This window comes from Malurus melanocephalus, unplaced genomic scaffold, assembly GCF_030028575.1.
Source record: "Malurus melanocephalus ecotype Western Australia unplaced genomic scaffold, MMel_1.1 scaffold_215, whole genome shotgun sequence".
Classification (NCBI taxonomy): Eukaryota; Metazoa; Chordata; class Aves; order Passeriformes; family Maluridae; genus Malurus; species Malurus melanocephalus.
In genome coordinates this window covers 732,571-750,881 of record NW_026623447.1, presented here as the reverse complement: position 1 = coordinate 750,881, position 18,311 = coordinate 732,571, and the positions used below count along the sequence as shown (strand labels likewise).

Sequence of the window (18,311 nt, the reverse complement as noted above, 5' to 3'; positions counted from 1 at the left end):
CCTTGTTTGGTGAGGCTCCTGTTTCCATGCCCAGTTGAGTTTATTCTTGTGCCATTTGACTGTGCCATTGTTTGTAGCACCTCTGTCCCTGCTTTGGCCTGTGACAGCACATAGAACAAAAGGGGGGGACTTCTTGAACTTTCTCCCCAGAAATACCCAACTTTATTTTCATCTTTCTGTGAAAAATATTCTGAAATTATCTCACTGTTTAGGTATGATTTATGTGTTCACACAAGACTTCAATCAAGAGTTTTTTGAGGGAAAACTGTAAAATAACTGACCTTAACAAACCAGGAGATCTCCTTCCTAACACAGAATACTTATCCAATGATGGGAAATGATGACCTGTAAATACCAAAGAACTTGCTTCCCAGTGCTTACACAGAAATTGGTGCTTATATTTACTGTTTGGATTTCTAAAACATGATTACCCTTTAAAATTGAGAACTTTGTTTTTTCTGCCTCTGAAATAGTAGGATTCATCTAAGTATAACGTCAGATTTTTAGATAGAAAATATGAATTGATTCGTGTAAAAGTGAACATCTTGATGTTTTTATACTTTTCCTGTAGGTAATTAAAGATATTCTACATTTTAGTTTAACAAATTACAAAATTTTCTAGCTGCTTTTTTTAGGGGATCTTCTCCTTGTTTATTTYCTTAGCCAAATATGAAATGATAATGATGTGGTAGTTGCTTTTCACTTTGCAATTGTATTTTTTCTAGATGAACTGGTGACACAGTACGTTTCAGAGCTACAAAATGCAGAGGAAATGATTCGTTGTGGCTTTTCACGAGCTCTTGGGGCCCTTCCAAGATTTCTGCTGAAGGGCAGGCTCCAACAGGTAAGAAAATAGGATCTTTGTAATGAGTAGAGGGCACAAGGTGTTTTGAGTGAAACCTGTGACAGTAATAAAATAAATAATAATGTTCATAATTAAAGGTCTTTGTCAAAGGAGTTTGAATGCTAATGTACAGAAAATCATCATGAGTTGAGCTTGCTATAGTTTCTGATAATTAATGTTTAGTCCTGCTATAGTGGTGTTAATGGAGAAGCCAGGGGTTGAATTATCCCTTTGCTGTGGGACATTGGTCCAAGGGAAGAGAGGTTCTCCTGCTGAGAATCCAAACTCTGTTGCCTGCTTGGTTCTTTCATACAGGATTGAACACATTTTAATATGATATCTAAATTTAACATAATAAAAATTGCTTTGGATTTATGTGTCTCAATCTTCGTATTTTTTTTCAGGTTTTGGGAGGTCTAAAAAAAGTTACCCAGATTTCYCCTGAAGATGTGAGCTTTGCTGAATCCAGAAGAGATGCCTTAATAGCAATTGCAAAGTACGTTTCTCATCTCTGCTTTGGTCTAATTTTAATTCTCTCTGTAGAACCTTTTTCCTTGTCATTCTGCTTTCTGCTGGGAGTGTGAGTCTTGAAATCAGTTACCCTGTGACACACATACAAATGGCTTTAGTATCTGCATCTCTATTACTCAATTTATTTTTGATTCAGGGGATTATCACACACCTGACTATGGAGTACAGCTCTGATGGTGCTGTCAGGTTTTTTTCCTTTAACTGACTACCTAGAGTATGTTTTAATGTTTGCCATTCTTTGCAATTTAATGAGCTTGACCGAGGGGGAAGAATATATGTTTTTTTCCACAATCTTAAGAAGATTGAATTGGTTTAAAGAAATTTTGTTATTTATTTAAAGGAATATTTCTRTGTTGAATGTCACAATGCATTTACAGTTAATAGTATATGTGTATATTTTATGCTCTTAAACCATTACAGTGCAAAAGAACTCCATGTCTTCAAGGTAAAGAAGTTTATTATCTGCTTCAGTGCACATTGTGTTGGCCCTTTGCTGTTCTTTCTGACTTCATTTGAAGSAGAGTTCAGAGGGAGATACTCAAGCATGTTCCTTTTTGTAGTGTAATAGAAGTGAAAGCAATCTGCTTCCCTGCTGAGATCTTAGCTTTGCCAGTGTTCTTTGAACCCAAACACTGCTCAGAAATCCTCAGGTCAAATACAGCACAATGAGCTCAGAAATACTCCTCATTCCACCTGTAGCAGATGTTTCAGGTRTTGGGAATTTTCTTAAGCAACGTAACAAAGCTTGATCTCAGTGTTTCTCCTTGCTAGTGTTCTGACTTTGCCTCCCACCCCTTCTTTTCCTCTTGTTCAGGGTTTGCCAGACAGTGGGTGTGAAGGGAGATGGATCCCAGGAGGAATATGTCTGCAGGGACAACGTGGATCAGATTTATGCCACTCTGCTCAYGGGGGTGACCGACTACACCACCGACAGCCGCGGCGATGTGGGAGGATGGTAAGGGACCCTCGGGCTGGAATAAAGTGGGGGCTGAGTTTGGTGTTTAATGAAAACCCTGATGTGTTTTCAAAACCTCTTAGAAACAAGCTCTGAGCCTGTGGAGATTTGAGTCGAGGTAGGAATGAGGTARAAATGCACGGTGGGAAGAGAAGTAAAAAGTGAAAGACAAAGGCTGATAAGGTTTGCTTGTCTTTCCTCAGAAGGTGGGAATATGGGGTCTCTTGTGCTCAAAACCGAAGTTCAGCCTTTTTCTGCTTCTGCAGGTGATGCTRATTTCTTTTAGTGAATACCAGGAATGGATTCAGTTGCAAAACAGGGATTTAGAACATTACTTCTCTTTCTTTGTAATAACACATTTGGTCCTACCTGAACTCTCCCTCTGTACATTCCTGTTGTGGGGATTTTTTGCCAGGAGAGGGAGCAGCTGCATAACGTGTTGGTGASTGAGAGGGATGAAAACTTTCTAAGTTGTGCTGCAGCATCACCGAATCTTTTRTTAAGTTTAGGGTTTCAATAATTTCAGCTATGAGACTGCAATAATAAATCATAAGTCTATAGGAATATGTCTGCTGATGTGAAATCWWTAGAATAAGTGGATTAATAAGATARTAAGTTTAAYAAACTTGATAAGGTTAATAAGATCTGAGTGATATTAAGTCTACAGTAGTCATATTTTCAGTTTTTTAGTCTTCAAGGTCCCCCTAATATGAAAAGAAGATTCTGTRTATAACACTGCATTCCTCTGAATGCTCTGTATTCCTTTGGTAACAATGATCTGGAAAGACAATTTCTAAATTCATGACCCAAAGCACTATGAAGGCTTGTGTCCTTTGGGTTTCTGTTTAGTTTCCAAAGAAGCTCTAACTGCCATCACCTACTGATTGGAAGTTCTCTTTCTCCCATTCTCTTTGAATGGAAGAGATCATGAGGAGTTTGTGTTATTCAAGTCATCCTGTGGAATTACACAGGCTAGAAATTCATGTGAAATATGGATCTTACAAAACAAACATAAACTTGTCAGAGTACTTTCCTGCATTTGTTTATGAGCACAAAGATGCCCAGCCTGAACTAGTACTTGTTTATAAAAAAGCATTAAATTACCCTAATTCAGGAACAAATCCAGTATCTGCAGATTTAAAATACACAACAGTTTTGATGTTGTGTGGAAGCCTCAGAGCAGTAACACTCACTCCTTGTGTTGAGAAGCCACAAACTAAATGAATGTGATAAAGTAATTTTATTTGTCTTTTATTTGTTGSCAGTTGATTTTGAGTAAAATGCAGGTTTTGAAAAGGCCACTGAATTTTACTGTCTTAATCCATTGTTTCAATTTGAAGGTATGCAKATATATGGTGCTTTCAGATACAAAGTGTCAGCCTTGTTTAACATGTGGGTGATACTGTTTGTGTGGTATGGTAATGATGTGGATTCGACCTGTCTGGCAGCTGCATGAAATGTCTCAGGGTACAGAGATGTGTGTTCAGGATTATAAATTAACACCCTTTTGATAGTTCAGATCTAATATCTGGCTCTGCTTTTGTTATATTCCAGGCAGGAAGGGGCAAATGCCTGAAGGGTACTGGCAAGAAATAATTTTTCTGGTTGAAAACATTTTGTTATTTTCCYAGTTTATTGAAGAAGTTCTTGTCTTAACAGCACTGACTCACATGGAGTGTTTGAGGGGTGTGTTTCAATCATCCCTATGCAGAGTGTTTGTATGAAATARGTGCTTTAGACATTCAGTCACTGTCCTCTTCCTGAAAGAGTGTCATTTCCAGCAGTGGTGCATGAACAGGAAAGTGGCTGTGATCAGCTGCAGTGGCCAGAGCCTGCTGCTCCCAGGCCAAGTGCTGCCCAGTGGGCATCATGTGAGGGTGGGACCTTTGGTTAGGCTCAGATTTGTTATGTCCTGTTAGAGCTCTGCCCTACTTAGTCTTAACTTTAGTGTCATTATGTCATTTGGTTGCCTCAGGTTTGCTTTAAAAAAAAGGGGAAAAAAGTTAATTGCAGTGCTGTTCTCCTTTCCAGCATTCCTCATTAGGCTTGAACGGGTCAGGTGCAGTGAAGTGTATTTGTAATAACCATATGGAATGGGAGCTATGGCAACACTCCCTGTACCCACCTCTTGTCTTGTGTAGGGAGAGAAGTTGTGATTGTGCTTTTTTTTTGCACTGTGTGCAGTGCTGGATTGTTCCCTGCCAGCAATCATTGGCACAGAACAGTCCAGGCAGTCAAACCTTGCTGGTTGTGCTCTGGGAGCTCCTGGCAGTGTCACATCTCACCAGTTCCAGCCTGGGCTGCAATCATTGTAAACATCTCCTCTGTTTTTGCACAGGGAGGGAAGGGTCAGTTCTACAGCACGAGGCAGAGGAAAGATACTTAATGCCATGTTACCTTGGGGCACTTCTTTAACTGGTGAGCTTTGTCCCTCTAGCACTTCACTGCAATGTTTACAAATGGGTTGGACAAGTTCATGGGGCAGATAATCCAGACTGCTCTCAGCATTAGTTAAGGTTTGTTTGTTTGGCTTTTCCCTGTTTTCTGTAGTTGTACCCAGCTCCTCAGCTGCTAAAATTGCCATACAACAGGGAAATAGTAACCCAGGGCAAGAAATCAGAGATCAGGAGGTGTTGGACATCTCCAGCTTGGAAGAGGAAACAGTGATGCAAACTAATCAGGATGAGGAGCAGGTCATTCCAGCTTGCACAYGGAAGAAGGAGCTTGGCTTTCTCTGCTGTCAGAAGAGCAGGAGGGAGGTGAATGTATTTGAATATATCTCTGTCACAAGAGAGGAGCTGACAAAATGTAAGAGCAGGGTGGGGAGGCAGAGAGGAGGAAGAAATACTGAGCTTTGTSCTTTCACCCAGGTGAGATACTGTGAGATGAGGACCTGGCTGAGTGTAATTAGGTATTTAACCTTGACTTCCACATCTGAGAGCTCCCACTGCAGTTSCCCACAATTATTGTTTATCCTTCATCTGTCTTTATTTCAAACCTAAACAAAACRTAGTAGAACTTTCAAAGAAATCCTGAGGAAATTAAATTCCCAACATCCATGAAAATTCAAATGTGCTTTGAGCACCAGATTTTTTTTTTCTTTTTTTTTTTTGGTTCTTTGGGCAATTCCAGCCAAAATCAAGTCAAGAAACACGTAAATGAGGGGGGGAAGGGGGATCCTTTCTCATGGCAAAATGTTAGCTGCTGAAGGCTTTTGTGGCTTCTCAAATATCAATGCTTTCTCATTCTATTTCTYCTAAACCRTTGAATAAGATGGAAAGATATGGGRAGAAATGCCATTTCTCTGGAGAGACCTTGTCTTTGGTGTGTAATTTTTGTCTTTCTTTAATAGAATCGTGGGAAAGTTTCACCAACTTTACTCTCCATATGCAAACTTTACCTTTCTTTTGACAGATTGTTTGCTGGGACATGTCTGATCTGTCTACAGGTGTCAGACATGAATATCTAAGTCAGATGGTATACAAAAACTAGTAAAACATAACCTTGATGAAAGACTGCCAAACTTGTTTTAAGCTGCTTTGGAAAAAATGATGTAATTTACCTTTTTTACCATTATAACAAATGTTTTGCCCAGTTTCAGACTGTATCTGCAACTATTTTCAAATTGTTTTGGAAATTAGAAAGAGAAGTATTTCTTTTGATAGAATGCTGCTGTACGTTTTCAAATATTTTTTTTCCTTTTTTAAAAATTATTACTGAGAAAGGATGACATTACTCTGAGTTACCAGTGTGATGAACATGCTGGGCCTGGTCTTGTGCAGGGTCATGCAACCCACTGAGGATCTGCCATGGAATTGCCCATGTCTTCAGGAAGAAACCACTTTTAACAACTCATGGATTGACAAGACATGGTTTAAAACAAGCATTTTTTTTTTTTTTAATTGAAATTACACTCCTCTTTTAATGGTTTTTTTTATATTGTACTTGAAGATTTTGAACGTAGCAGATCATCACTATCTAGATAAGACTCACTTCCACCACAACTTAGTGTTACTTTGGTCAAACTTTTCATAAAATTATTACTAGCATAGAGGTTTATGCCACTCTGAGTCACAACTTGTATTTAATCTTGGAAATACTAAGCTTGAAAATTTATATAATATTGCACCCTTAACAGTGTTAAATATCYGAATGTCAAAATGTAGGTTGGCTTTTTCAGAAAATAGTCTGAAGCMGGCAAAGCACTTAAGTTTAAATACATCTACGTGCATGCTAAATATTACTGATCATTGTCACTTTTAGCCWTTTTAAAATAAAGAATAAGCCTGATGACATATGGCTGGGATAAAGAGCAGGCTGAGGAGGCAGGGGATTGCCTGGCAGCTGGGGTGAATGTTGTACCCTCAGTGCAATGAGAGCTTTATTTCACAGAATGGGGCTGGGGGGGCAGCTGTGCACACTGCTTGTGTTCCCAAAATATGGTAACTCTGTCAGAGCTCATTGCATTTGCTGTTGTGAATTTTTGCCAGTGTCTCAGCCTGACTGATGTATTTATTTAAATAAGTCCTGGTGTACTCCTGTGATGTGTCTGTGTCTCTCCAGGGTGCGTGAAGCTGCCATGACCAGTTTAATGGARGTGACGCTGCTGCTGGTCCAGAACGAGGCAGAGCTAATTAATGCCARCATGTATGTAATGAGCTCTTTCTGTGTCTTATCTCTTAGAACTACATTCCAGGCCATACAGGAATGCAGTGCTTGTACACCCTGTGCCTCCTCTGTTGAGAGCTCTGACAGAAGTGTGTCAAGCCCACGCAGATGTGGAGGGTGTTGCATCTGGTTTTCAGAGGAACTGACCTTGTTGAGAGAACCTGGGTGGCAATCCCACCTTGGAAATAGAGATAGCTGTGGAGTTTGGGCTAAACCTGCCACTTCTGGGGTGCTTCCCAATATTGTTCACTGAAACAGAAAGCAAACCCACCCACTTACCCAGAGTATTGCATCGTTAATTTGGAATGTAATCAAATCTGAGCATTAATTTGTATTTATTTCTTTGAAGAATTAATAATAAGGAAACAAAGCAAAAGAATTTACACCAAGCTCCTGATTTTTGATTTTATGATATAGTACTCCTAATAATAAAAAAATTAGTAATAATTACCATTTTTAAGCATAGCTTGAACTGCAGCAAAACTTTCCTAATAGTGGTATTGGTTTGTGGACAGAATGTGCCAGTGGTTAGCTGAATATATATACATGGTTTGCTTTTTAATTAAAAAAAATCCCAAATGTTGAAGGACACTCTAGAAGGAAAGCAGTGGATTCTCTAAGCATCCACTGCTCACTAGTGCCCATTTTCAGGGGCTTCCTCCTGTTGATCTGTTGTATACATAGATTATCCATGTGGAAATGAAAAAAGCATTCCTGCCAGCTGTATCCCATTTTCTAAATATTCTGGGTCTTGRTGTAACTGAGGGAAATTTAGCTGGTTTTACTGTCATTAGTGGTACTTTCTGAAGGGGTAAAGGGCCTTGTGGTACATAATATTGCAGCTGAGAATTTAGTTATCAACATAAGCAAAATAGGATATTGTTRAAAACTAGCCAGAACTGAAGAAGTGATTTATTTGGGATATATGAGATTTTGGTGAGATCTTGTCCTCTGCTACRTGTGCAGTTTTCTACTTCAAAATGTGCTTTTCTCAAAGTTCCTACTCCATTTCCATCTGAAATGTAGCAGTTCATCCTAGCCATAAAGCACTTTGTGATCTTTTTGGATGAMAGGTGGAGCAATAAGTGTAAAAGGTGGATAAAATACTCTGTAACATTGCAGTCATGATGGTTTTTGATTGATTGATCTGTGGAAGATAAAGCCCTAAGATTCTGTCAGCTTGTAGATGACTTAAATCACTTGTGTGTTTGTCCTGAAGACTTAAACCAGAATGTTTTCCTAGCAGGACCATTCTTATTTATTTAATTGAAACAATTTCAATCTAAATACACATTCTACTGCTTAAATTTTCTGAATAATTGTTTTCTTCTTTATAGCTGCAAGCAGATTATGTGCTGGCTGGCTCAACAGTCAGCTGAAAAAATAGATAAATTTCGAGCTCATGCAGGATCCGTGTTCCTTACTCTTTTRCACTTTGACCATCCTCCAGTTCCACACATCCCTCATCGAGAAGAGCTAGAGAGGATATTTCCAAGGTAATAGATTGAAAAATATCCTAAACCAACGAAAGTAAATGTAAACAGTTTCATCTAAACCAAGCAACCTGATACAATTTTTGTGCCCAAATGCCCAATAGATGTATGGGGGAATATTTAGTGCTCTTTGTCAAGATTTCATAGAATTTTGTTATGAATATGCATGAACATATTTTTTCCTCAACTGGAAAACATTGATGTATCATAATGATAAATTTTATTGAATTGTATTGTTTTTATCAAGCTCTAGTTCAGTAGTTTTCTAAGAAGGACTTTCTAGTTAAAGGTATTGTTTTTACCGAGCTCTAGTTCAGTAGTTTTCCAAGATAGACTTTCTAGTTAAAGCAAGAGTGAGAGCAACTCATTCTGAAAGGTTATTATGATACCTTCTGGGAGTGAGGAGCATCCAGCTCTGTGTTTGGGAGAACCTCAGCCTGCTGTGGCTCCAAGTGCTCTGTCTGCGAGGCTGCTGATCATCCGTGTTGGAGGATATTGTTGGCCTTTCCTGGGATAAGTCTGTTTTTGCATCAATTGTTGGGTACCTGATGGTGGGGCAGAACACAGAATGAAATTCAGAAAGAATCTTGTTTTCTGAATGTAGGCAAAAGTGACTGCAGTTCAAATCTTATCTGGATCAGAACAAGGACTTGAAGATTCCTTCACTTTCCTGGCAGTGGCTGAAGCTTTGATTTATATTTTCCCCAATTGCTCAAAGGCCAATATTTAATTTGCTATGTAGGTAATTCAGAGACCTTTCTCACTGGAGTGGAGGAGCTGTCACAGCAGTGTGGGGTGAAGAAAGGCAGTGCATCACAGAAGATGGTTCTTTTCCTTCCCCTCTCCGCAGGTCCGAGAAGGAGACGCTGAACTGGAACGCAGCCTCGGAAGCTTTCCCTCGGATCACTCAGCTGCTGGGGCTGCCATCATACCAGTACCACGTGCTGCTGGGGCTCTCCGTGTCTGTGGGGGGACTGACCGAGACCACGGTGAGAGCAGGRTGGAGCTGGCACCCTGTCCTGCCAGGGAACACTGCAAACTGCAGAATTCACAGCAGAGATCTTGCCAAGAAATCCAGCTATGCTTTTTAATCTGATGGGCTTCATATGCAGGGACCAAGGAGTGAGGGTGCTTTATTTCTCCTTTCTGGGTTGACAGAACCTGACAGTTCCAGCCCCGCAACTTCCAGCCCTGTGCTGACCCTCGCAGTTGGGATCAGAAGCAGAGCCCCTCAGCTCAACTTCAAAGCCAGTTCATTTGTCACCTGATGCAAGGGGTTAACTATTAGTTGTCAATAGGTCTTAACAGTATCCACGGGTTTATTATTTTTATTATTTTTGATACACTTTCTCATATGACACCAATGAGTTGCCATAARTTCCATTACAAAGAAGTATCATTCAAATATCTGTCTCAATCCTCTGAGCTTTGCAATCATTATTTCATTCTTCTGGCATAACCAGTCTCTTTATCACTTGTTTTGGCAATCTTCTATGCAGCCAAAYTTTTCCCTACTTTTTCATATTTTAATGTATCCTTCTGTCCTTATATTGCAACTTGCATTGGTAGTTTCAGAATTCTTGGTTTCCAGATATTTGGCTTATAATGTTTTTTATAATGATTTGTTGTAGCCAAAGATGTAAAATAGAAGAAAACAACYGTTGGGGTAAGGACATGGTTCAATGTGACACCACAGAGAAATATCAGTAACAGTATTTTTGGAATTGTCCGTTAGGTCTTTAAATCCCAGTGGTCCTGTAACAGGAGGAGGAGGCTGTGAGTCAGCACCCAACAGTGGTTAAGAGTGTTTCTAATTAAGATTTCAATCTCAAGTTAAGAAAACCAGTAGAAAAGTGAAAAGTGCTGGGAAACACAGTTTTTGTGGAGGGGGAAYAGCTCCTGCTGGGTCACAGGAAGGGAGAGTTAAAATCATCTGGAACTTGTCTCCCATGGCCTCACTTGTCAGTCACAACATGCCCAAGTGATGTTTTTTGCCTGGTGCTGTGGGTTCTGCTCTTGGCATCAAGAGATGCCTGTGAGCCCTTGGGTTTGATGTAGCAGAGTATTTGGTGTCAGTGCAGTCTCTTGTATTGAAACCAATTTTGAGCATTTTAATGTTTCTAAAATGGCAGCTAATTATATAGCAGCAGCTATTTTAAAACTTTGAAAACATATGTGTATTGGTTTGTGACAGTAATTATCRGTTAGACAATTTAACTCTTAACAGATTTCTTTAATAGCAAACATGCACATGAAACTCAGCCTTCAGTCAAACACAGTTAATTATATGAGGCTCCACCAAAACCAAAGTTATTTGTCTAAGTAYAAAAAGGAGGAAAGTTTCTTGGAGAAACAGGCATTCTGGCTGCTAACTGGGGTCAGAGGAAAATTCTTATTCAATATTTATTTTTTTTTTAAACTCTTGGTTGTTGCACTTAATTATGGACAGTGGAAACAGTTCAGTTACATGTAGCTCCCTTCCCTTGCTACCATCTGCCAGTCCCTTAAGGGAAACCTTCTGCACTGTTTTCAGACTGTGATTGTGAAATGTTAACTTTTCTGTGACCCTCCAGTTTTCTTTGACACTAAAGACTTGTTCTGGCTAWAATATTCTCAAGGGCTTTAGGAAGAAGATGAGCTAATTGTCTTTTGAGTCAGCTAGAAAGGCAAGGGAGGGCACTTACCCTTGGGAGTATATGTGTGGGGTGAATTACAGTTAATATCTAAAATGTGATACACAAATTAGAATTGATGTGTCTTACAACGACTTGTGTTCCAACTGCACTGTCAAAGCCTGTAGCATTCTTTGCTGAATATCCTGAGACTGATTTTAATAGAAAATTTTAAGAACAGTCCTATTAAATCCATATGAAAGAAGCAGATTTTTAAAATCTTGGATAAAGGAAAAGGATTATTCAAATATGTRTTCTTGCAGTGATGTGTGTGTTCTTGTGACTCTCTTCCCTCTCTCACTTAAAAGATATCTGTGCACACACACACACRGACATGGAATTTAGAAAGAAGATTCTTGTATATACTGCGAGATAATCTGAGTTCAAATGTCAGTTTGTCTTTAGTCATCTTGGGGAATTAGCAGGAGAAAGGCTCTGTTGTAATTCCGTGGTCAGTGGCTGTTTTGCTGCAGCTAAAATTGCTCTGCAGTATATTTAGCAAGAGTAGTTCTTTGTTTGGCTTTTTAAAGAGATTTTCTGGAATGAGCCGTGTGGGGTCTCTGAAGTGTTTTGGTGGCAGTGGGGCTGCTGGAAGAACTGTAGCTCAAGCATTGGAAGTAATCTGGAAAAACAGAAGATGTCATTCCCTGTGGGATTTGGCACTCTGCTCCATTGCCATGGTTCAAAGGGCACTTTCTCTGTGTAAAAGAATCTTCTAATTATACATCTGGCCCACAGTGATGCATATTTCCTATGGCTGCATAAAACCCTTCAGTCTGTGGAGATCAGGACTGTACAATGCTGGTCTTTCTCCAGTGCACAAACCCTGCAGTTGCAGAGGTCAGGATATAATTTTGATATAATTTCATTATTGTTGAACTACATTACATTCAAAATTTTGTTGAAGCACAGAATGTCCTGGAAGATTCTCTTTCCCTCCCAAAGAGTGAAAATTGCATTYTAAAATGGTATAGAAATTGTAAGTAAAGCCTTTAAAAAAAAAAACAACAAAAAAGAACAAAATGTTCTGAGATCTTAAACTTCCTCTCTGGCAGTACCAGGTCTATGTTACTGTGTTACATCTCACAGATTAAAAGTTGGGATGTTGGTAGTTGATATTCTAAACCAGCTAGTTACTGGGACAAATTGTATGCAAATCAATGCATTCTTGGTTGAAAGAAACAGGCCCAAAATCCTGTTTTTCTAGTTGACAGTGCTTGAGCAAAATGCACTTGAGAATAATTCCAGGCATTCTTTTTTAAAGAAAAAAATAGTGTGAATTACGATATTCCTACTTCATGTAAAGTATCACCAGTCTGAGTCTCAGAATTATTGGCCTGCAAAGATTTGATTTATTAAGGGAATGTTGCAAGTAAAACAAGGGGGACATGGCTTCACTTGGGCTAATGTTTAAATGATAGACCATTTTATAATTTAATAGACAATGATAGGCAAGTTACAGTGAAAACAAGCTACTGCCACTTCAGTGCTGTTAATGTGTCAGGTTTAGAAACCATTCAAACCTGGTGTTATTTATGGAGTGTAAYGGGGTTTCTGCTGTGTGTTACAGCCCTGTTCTGGCTCTGAGAAGGTCCTGCCCTGTCAAAGTGCTGCTTGGAAAACTGGAGCAGCTTTTGGGATGTCTGGGCTTTCCCAGGAGTTCCTCATGTGGCTTCCACTGGGAGTGCCTGAGGTGGAGAGCCTGAATTTTGTGAGGAAGCCTGGGGCCCCGAGGAGCCTGGATAGATGGGAGAGGAACCCACTGGGGTCTGTCCATCCACTGAACATGTCCTGTACAGCCTCTGCCCTTCTCATCATATCCCACTGGTTTTTCAGCCAGTCTGTCCAAGGTACTGCTGCAAAGCACAAACAGCTTGAATGTGCACTGGGYGTCTTAATCACCGATGGGTGGCTGAGATTTTGGATCAGATACCCTGTGACAAASTGGATGCCTAAGCTAATTCTTTTTGACCGTATCAGTCCCACCTGCTGCCTCGAGACTGGTTGTGGAAATGCTGTTTTGCAACAAGCTGAGTAGGAACAGGTTGAARGTTTGTGTAGAAACCACGCCAGGCACCTGCCCAGAGCTGCAAGGGCCTGTCTGCTTTATGCAGCTCCACTTCCTAATGCTTGTCCCCTCTTTCAGGGGGTTAAATCTTTAGGGCTTGGATTCTGTCATGAGGTGAGCAGTGCCTTTCAGTACTGCTCTCTGTGTTGTGCATTGCCTCTCGCTGCAGGATCTGCTCTTGGCTTCAGTGTGGGGAGAGTCAGCCCTTGGCAAACACTGTTTTTACTGTTTCATAGGAACAAGGTCATTCTCAGGCCTCCTCTTCAATTCGTATCCAAAGTTGTCCCAGTTCCAACCCATTAACCTCCTAATTTCCTTTCCCAGTCTGTGTGGAACCCCAGGGAAAGGTAAATGTCACACATTTGATGTAGTGTGAATTTGTGTTYTGCATAGATGAGGAGGACATTTGGAAATACTCTTCTCTGCAGATACTCAGGAGCAGTTGAGATTTGAGCTCTGATACTGGGACACAAGGAGCTCACCTTGTGAGGAGGAAACAGGGGTTTAACCTGTTCATTCTATGTTACCTTGTTATGTTYCTTCCAGTCCAGTTCCTATGGTCTGTGTTCACTCTTGGGAAAATGTCCCATTTTAAAATCTCCCAAGCAGTTACATGATGGATTATCCACACCTGTACTTTTGTGTTGTTTAATTACTTGCTGTGCTCATTCTTCAGTGTTTCTGGTACCCTGCTTTTCTGCCTTGGTTTGGCACAGCTCTGGAGCACCCTGCCTGGAGCTCTGCTCGCTGCCCTTTTCTTTCCTGCCCTTTCTTGCCTTTTCAAGTCTTTTGGATCTGCAGGGAAAACAATGAGTCATTCATCTTCCTTCAAAAAATGATGTGAGATCTGGGAGGTGGTTTAAGAGACAAAAGAAATAGGAGAGAAAAYGACACCTTTTAATTATTTTTTTCTGAGATGGGTTTTCTTCTGCTTACTGTTGATCTCTGCTTGTGGAAGGTGTTAAGACAAAATGTGTTCTTTATTTATAATGGTCTTAAATGCACAGATTGTTTTAAGTGGTAATACATAATTAAGCAGGTTTTAATTTTTCAGGAAATCTCTCTTACAATTTCATATCCTTTTAGTGTCAGGACCCAGTTTATGCTGGGCACACTGGGTATTGCTTTTGGAGTGTGAAGGGACCACAGTTCAGTGGAGTCAGTTCAGTGTAGCTGCCTTGTACAGATTTTACTGAGCTTTGGCTGTCATTTTGAGACTCAGGATAACTGAATAATTTCCCTAAATTGCTTGACCTTTTCTAAAGGAATATTTCTGCTGCTGCATTGCCCAGGATATTCCAGTACAGAACAAACTGTTAAGGTYGTCCTGCTTCCCAGGATTGTTGTGCTATGCTGTTTGCATGTAGGCTAAAGCTTTGGGAAAATAGTTCAGAGTTTTGAGTCAAGGCTAAAATGTTTCTTGTTCTTGTGTACTGATGCACCCATAAATGTTACTGATATGAGGTTTGTTAGATAAAACATTTAAATAGAGATTCCTCTCATTTGCTTTTGGGAAGACACTTGTGACATGTCTCATACTTATCCAATATTTTATTTTCTTTCCTTGATATAATGGTCAGTTCTCTGAGGGACTGATGGCACCTTTGAGTGAGCTCTTAAAATTTTCTGTATGAGCTTCAGAAAGAAAATCTTCCCTGACTGCCAGGCTGACTTACAGCTTACAGCCCCAACAGAAACTGGTTTAGCACTTGCAACCAGAACTGAAAGAAGYTGGTGCTGCAGAACTGAGTCACCACCCCCTTCCCCAAGCAACGTGACCAAGGCCCAGCAGGATGGATAATCCTCACATCAGAGTCAGGAGGATTCAGGAATCTCATTATGTTTATTCTTGATGAGATATTTTTCTCTGAGGTAGTTTCTATAACCCTAAAAAAAAAAGGGGCAAACAAGTATTTCTTCGCATCCTCAAGGGAAGTAAATTAATTTTTGTTATTATTTTATTAATAATTAATTTTAAAATGTCATGCTGGAAACTTGATTTCCAGGCTCTCCTGGAAGTGGAARCTCTCAGCATTGGCAGTGATGTTGTCACAGCCCATGTTCCTTGTTTCCAGAGTGCACTGTCACCTGGGGGGGCACAGATCCCCAGGAAATGGGGATCTCACAGGGGCTGTGCTTCTCCCCTCCCACACCAGGGTCTGTATGGCAGCAGCTGGCCTGGCAAGCACAGTGGCTCCTTGAGATGATGGAATCATGGAATAGTTTGGGCTGGAAGGGACTTTAAAAATCATCCCATCCCACCCCCTGCCAAGGTCAGGGACACCTTCCACTGTCACAKGGTGCTCCAAGCCCTGTCCAGCCTGGCCTTGGACTCTTCAGGGATCCAGGGGCAACCACAGCTGCTCTGGGCACCCTGTGCCAGGGCCTGCCCATCCCTCACAGCCAAGAATTTCTTCCCAATGTCCCTGTAAGCTGTGGAGAGCTGTCAAGTGTCACTGCAGCCTGTGATGGTTCATGGCCAGTGTCACCCCAGGACTGTGTCCAGCTGAGATTGAGCAGCAGCACTGACCCCTCCTCTGCCATCTTCCTGAGCAGGCTGGTTAGCTTAGTAAAGTTAAACCAACAGTCATTATTTCTGAGTTGTGTTTAATTTTTAACCCACCTTTGCTGGTGGTTTGTGTGGCCCAAGACCTTGTCTGCATGGTTCAGTCCCATCAGTTTAATTAATATTACCTGGTGAAGTCCTGGTGTGCTCTTTCACCTTCAGAGTCACAACAGTAGTATTATTTGAAGTGAAGCAGGATAATCATAGTGGTTTGAGGATGTTTTATTTTGAGAGAACGAAAACAACCTTTCATGTGGTCCTTTTCCCTGCAGTAGGAAACTTAAAAAGGAAAAAACCTAAAAGCTTCCCCTGAAAATGGGTTAATGAAGGTAGAATAGGCATGGTGCTGTTGGRTATTGTCAGTGCTTTATCCACCTGGCTGCTGTTGGCAGTGCTCACAATGCAGTTGGAGGGTCAGGGCAGTCCTGCAGCCCAGCTCTGTGTGTGCCAGTGGGGTTTGCYCTGTCCTTCACTGGAGCCCTGTCCTCTGTTGCAGCTCAGATACTCTGCCCAGAGCCTGTTTGACTACATGAAGAAAATCCAGRGTGATCCCAGTGCTTTGGAGAGTTTTTGTGAGACGCTGCTGAAGGTCTTTGAGGACAACCTGCGGAATGACCGGTAATGGCTTTCCTTGCCTTTTTCCCCTTTTCAGCTTTTGTGAGTCAGATTGTGGCACATCTGTTGAAATCTGCTGAGATGGGCAATGCCCAAGGCACGTGCATTGGCTTTAATAGAGCTGTTTGATACGACAGGACCTATGGTGTAATGTATAACCAAGAAGCAGTGGCAAAATACTTTGCATAGTCAGGTTTTAAAATCATGGAATGGTTTGGATTGGAAGGGACTCAAAGCTCATCCCATTCCACCCCCTGCCATGGGCAGGGACACCTTCCATTGTCCCAGGTTGCTCCAAGTCCTGTCCAACCTGGCCTTGGACACTTCCAGGGATGAGACAGCCACAGCTTCTCTGGCACCTTGTGCCAGGGCCTCACCACCCTCATAGGGAAGAATTTCTTCCCAATATCCCACCTAAACCTACTCCTTTTCAGTTTGAAGCCATTTTCCCTGGTTCTATCACTATTGTATTTTTATTTTGTTTCTTGTCTCAAGTGTTGAAATGAARACATGGCCATGGTTATTCCAGCTGACACGTGTTGGTTCATTTGGTGCTGTAACTTCTGATACAGTCTGTGGAATACTCAGATTTCTGTGCCCTCTTGGTTATAAAATATCTATTCCATATTTATATTCTAGAAAATAGATTAATATTTTCTAATACWGTTAATTGTGTTTTTAGGACCCTGGAAACGTAAAGCAGGTGTGTTGTTAATTCGCATTTTTGTTCTTTTTYGGCTGGAAGGGAATGTCTCCTCCCAGCCAAGAGGATGGTTCAGCCAACAYACAGAATTACTGAGCAACCCTCCTCTGTGTAAATTAGAGTTCTGATTTACATATTTGTAGGTACATAGGAWGTTCCTTTGCTTCTGTTTAAAAATAGTATATATCTGTATGCCAAGAAGTGTATTTACCTTGTTGAATCATTTTCTTTCCTCAGGGTGTCTGTGCCTCTCCTGACAATGCTGGACCAGATGCTGGCAAATGGCTGTTTTGATATGTTCACYGAGCAGGAGAAGTAAGTTGCTGGAAGTCTCTTTGGTTTATTTTCCACTGTACAACAGGATTCTTAAATCTTGCCCTGGCTGTTGCTGGGTGTGCACAGGATGTGTGAGTGTRTATTGCAATATTTCATTTTCCTGAAGTGGGACAAACAGTCTTGAAAGGGTCTTGATAAAATCCCTGATTCTCATGTCCATGTAGAAGTTGGTTGCTTGTTTATTGTTTCACAACCAGGACATGAATCAAATGCAATTTGCATGTTTCACCTGGCAGRTTTGGACCAGTATCAGATCTGTTCTTTCTTTTTCCAGCTTCCTGAAACCCTGCTATTTGTAGTACAATCCTTGCTGTGCAGGGAGCCTTAAGTGTCCTTGTGGAGTGCTGCAGGATCCTCTGTGCCTACAAGCWATGGCTTCCCCAGTCCCACTGCTTTGATTAATGGGAATATCTCCAAAGCYGTTAATTAAGATTCAAATAAGAATAATAAAAAAGACATGTCCCAGCTTTTCCCCTCAGAGTTCAATCTTGTGGCATGTATTCAGTTTWGGAATGGATAAACACGAGTGAGCTATTCCTAAGTGAAATCATGTTTTTTTTTGCAGATGTTTCAGAATTGAATGATTTAAATTTCAATAATATTAAAATCTATTCCGCAAGCACTCCCAGGCAACATCTTGGCACATCTGCAGGTATTTACAGAATTGTGCAATGTGGATCCTGCAAGCACACATACTGGATTGGGAGTCTATTGATTCAAGAATTGTTCACAGAAGATAAATCTGAAAGGCCTTCATCATTCTAAAAGTTTTGATTGAGCCTACTCTTGTCTTGAAGTGTGGTTTTAGATGGTATTTCTTAAATTGCATTTGGCAGTCCCTGTTTGAATGGGAATTTAAA

The 18,311-nt window shown here is 40.7% G+C and overlaps 1 protein-coding gene across 1 annotated transcript in view; it reads left to right on the top strand.

The window, feature by feature from the left end:
• TBCD (tubulin folding cofactor D) overlaps nucleotides 1–18,311 on the top strand; it is a 117,662-nt gene that overhangs the window by 88,568 nt on the left and 10,783 nt on the right. The window contains exons 30-37 of the mRNA XM_057374085.1: nucleotides 726–844; nucleotides 1,249–1,340; nucleotides 2,190–2,330; nucleotides 6,894–6,977; nucleotides 8,336–8,494; nucleotides 9,342–9,480; nucleotides 16,294–16,415; nucleotides 17,353–17,430. Coding sequence (XP_057230068.1) covers nucleotides 726–844; nucleotides 1,249–1,340; nucleotides 2,190–2,330; nucleotides 6,894–6,977; nucleotides 8,336–8,494; nucleotides 9,342–9,480; nucleotides 16,294–16,415; nucleotides 17,353–17,430 — 934 coding nt within the window. The remainder of the gene's footprint in view (nucleotides 1–725; nucleotides 845–1,248; nucleotides 1,341–2,189; nucleotides 2,331–6,893; nucleotides 6,978–8,335; nucleotides 8,495–9,341; nucleotides 9,481–16,293; nucleotides 16,416–17,352; nucleotides 17,431–18,311) is intronic.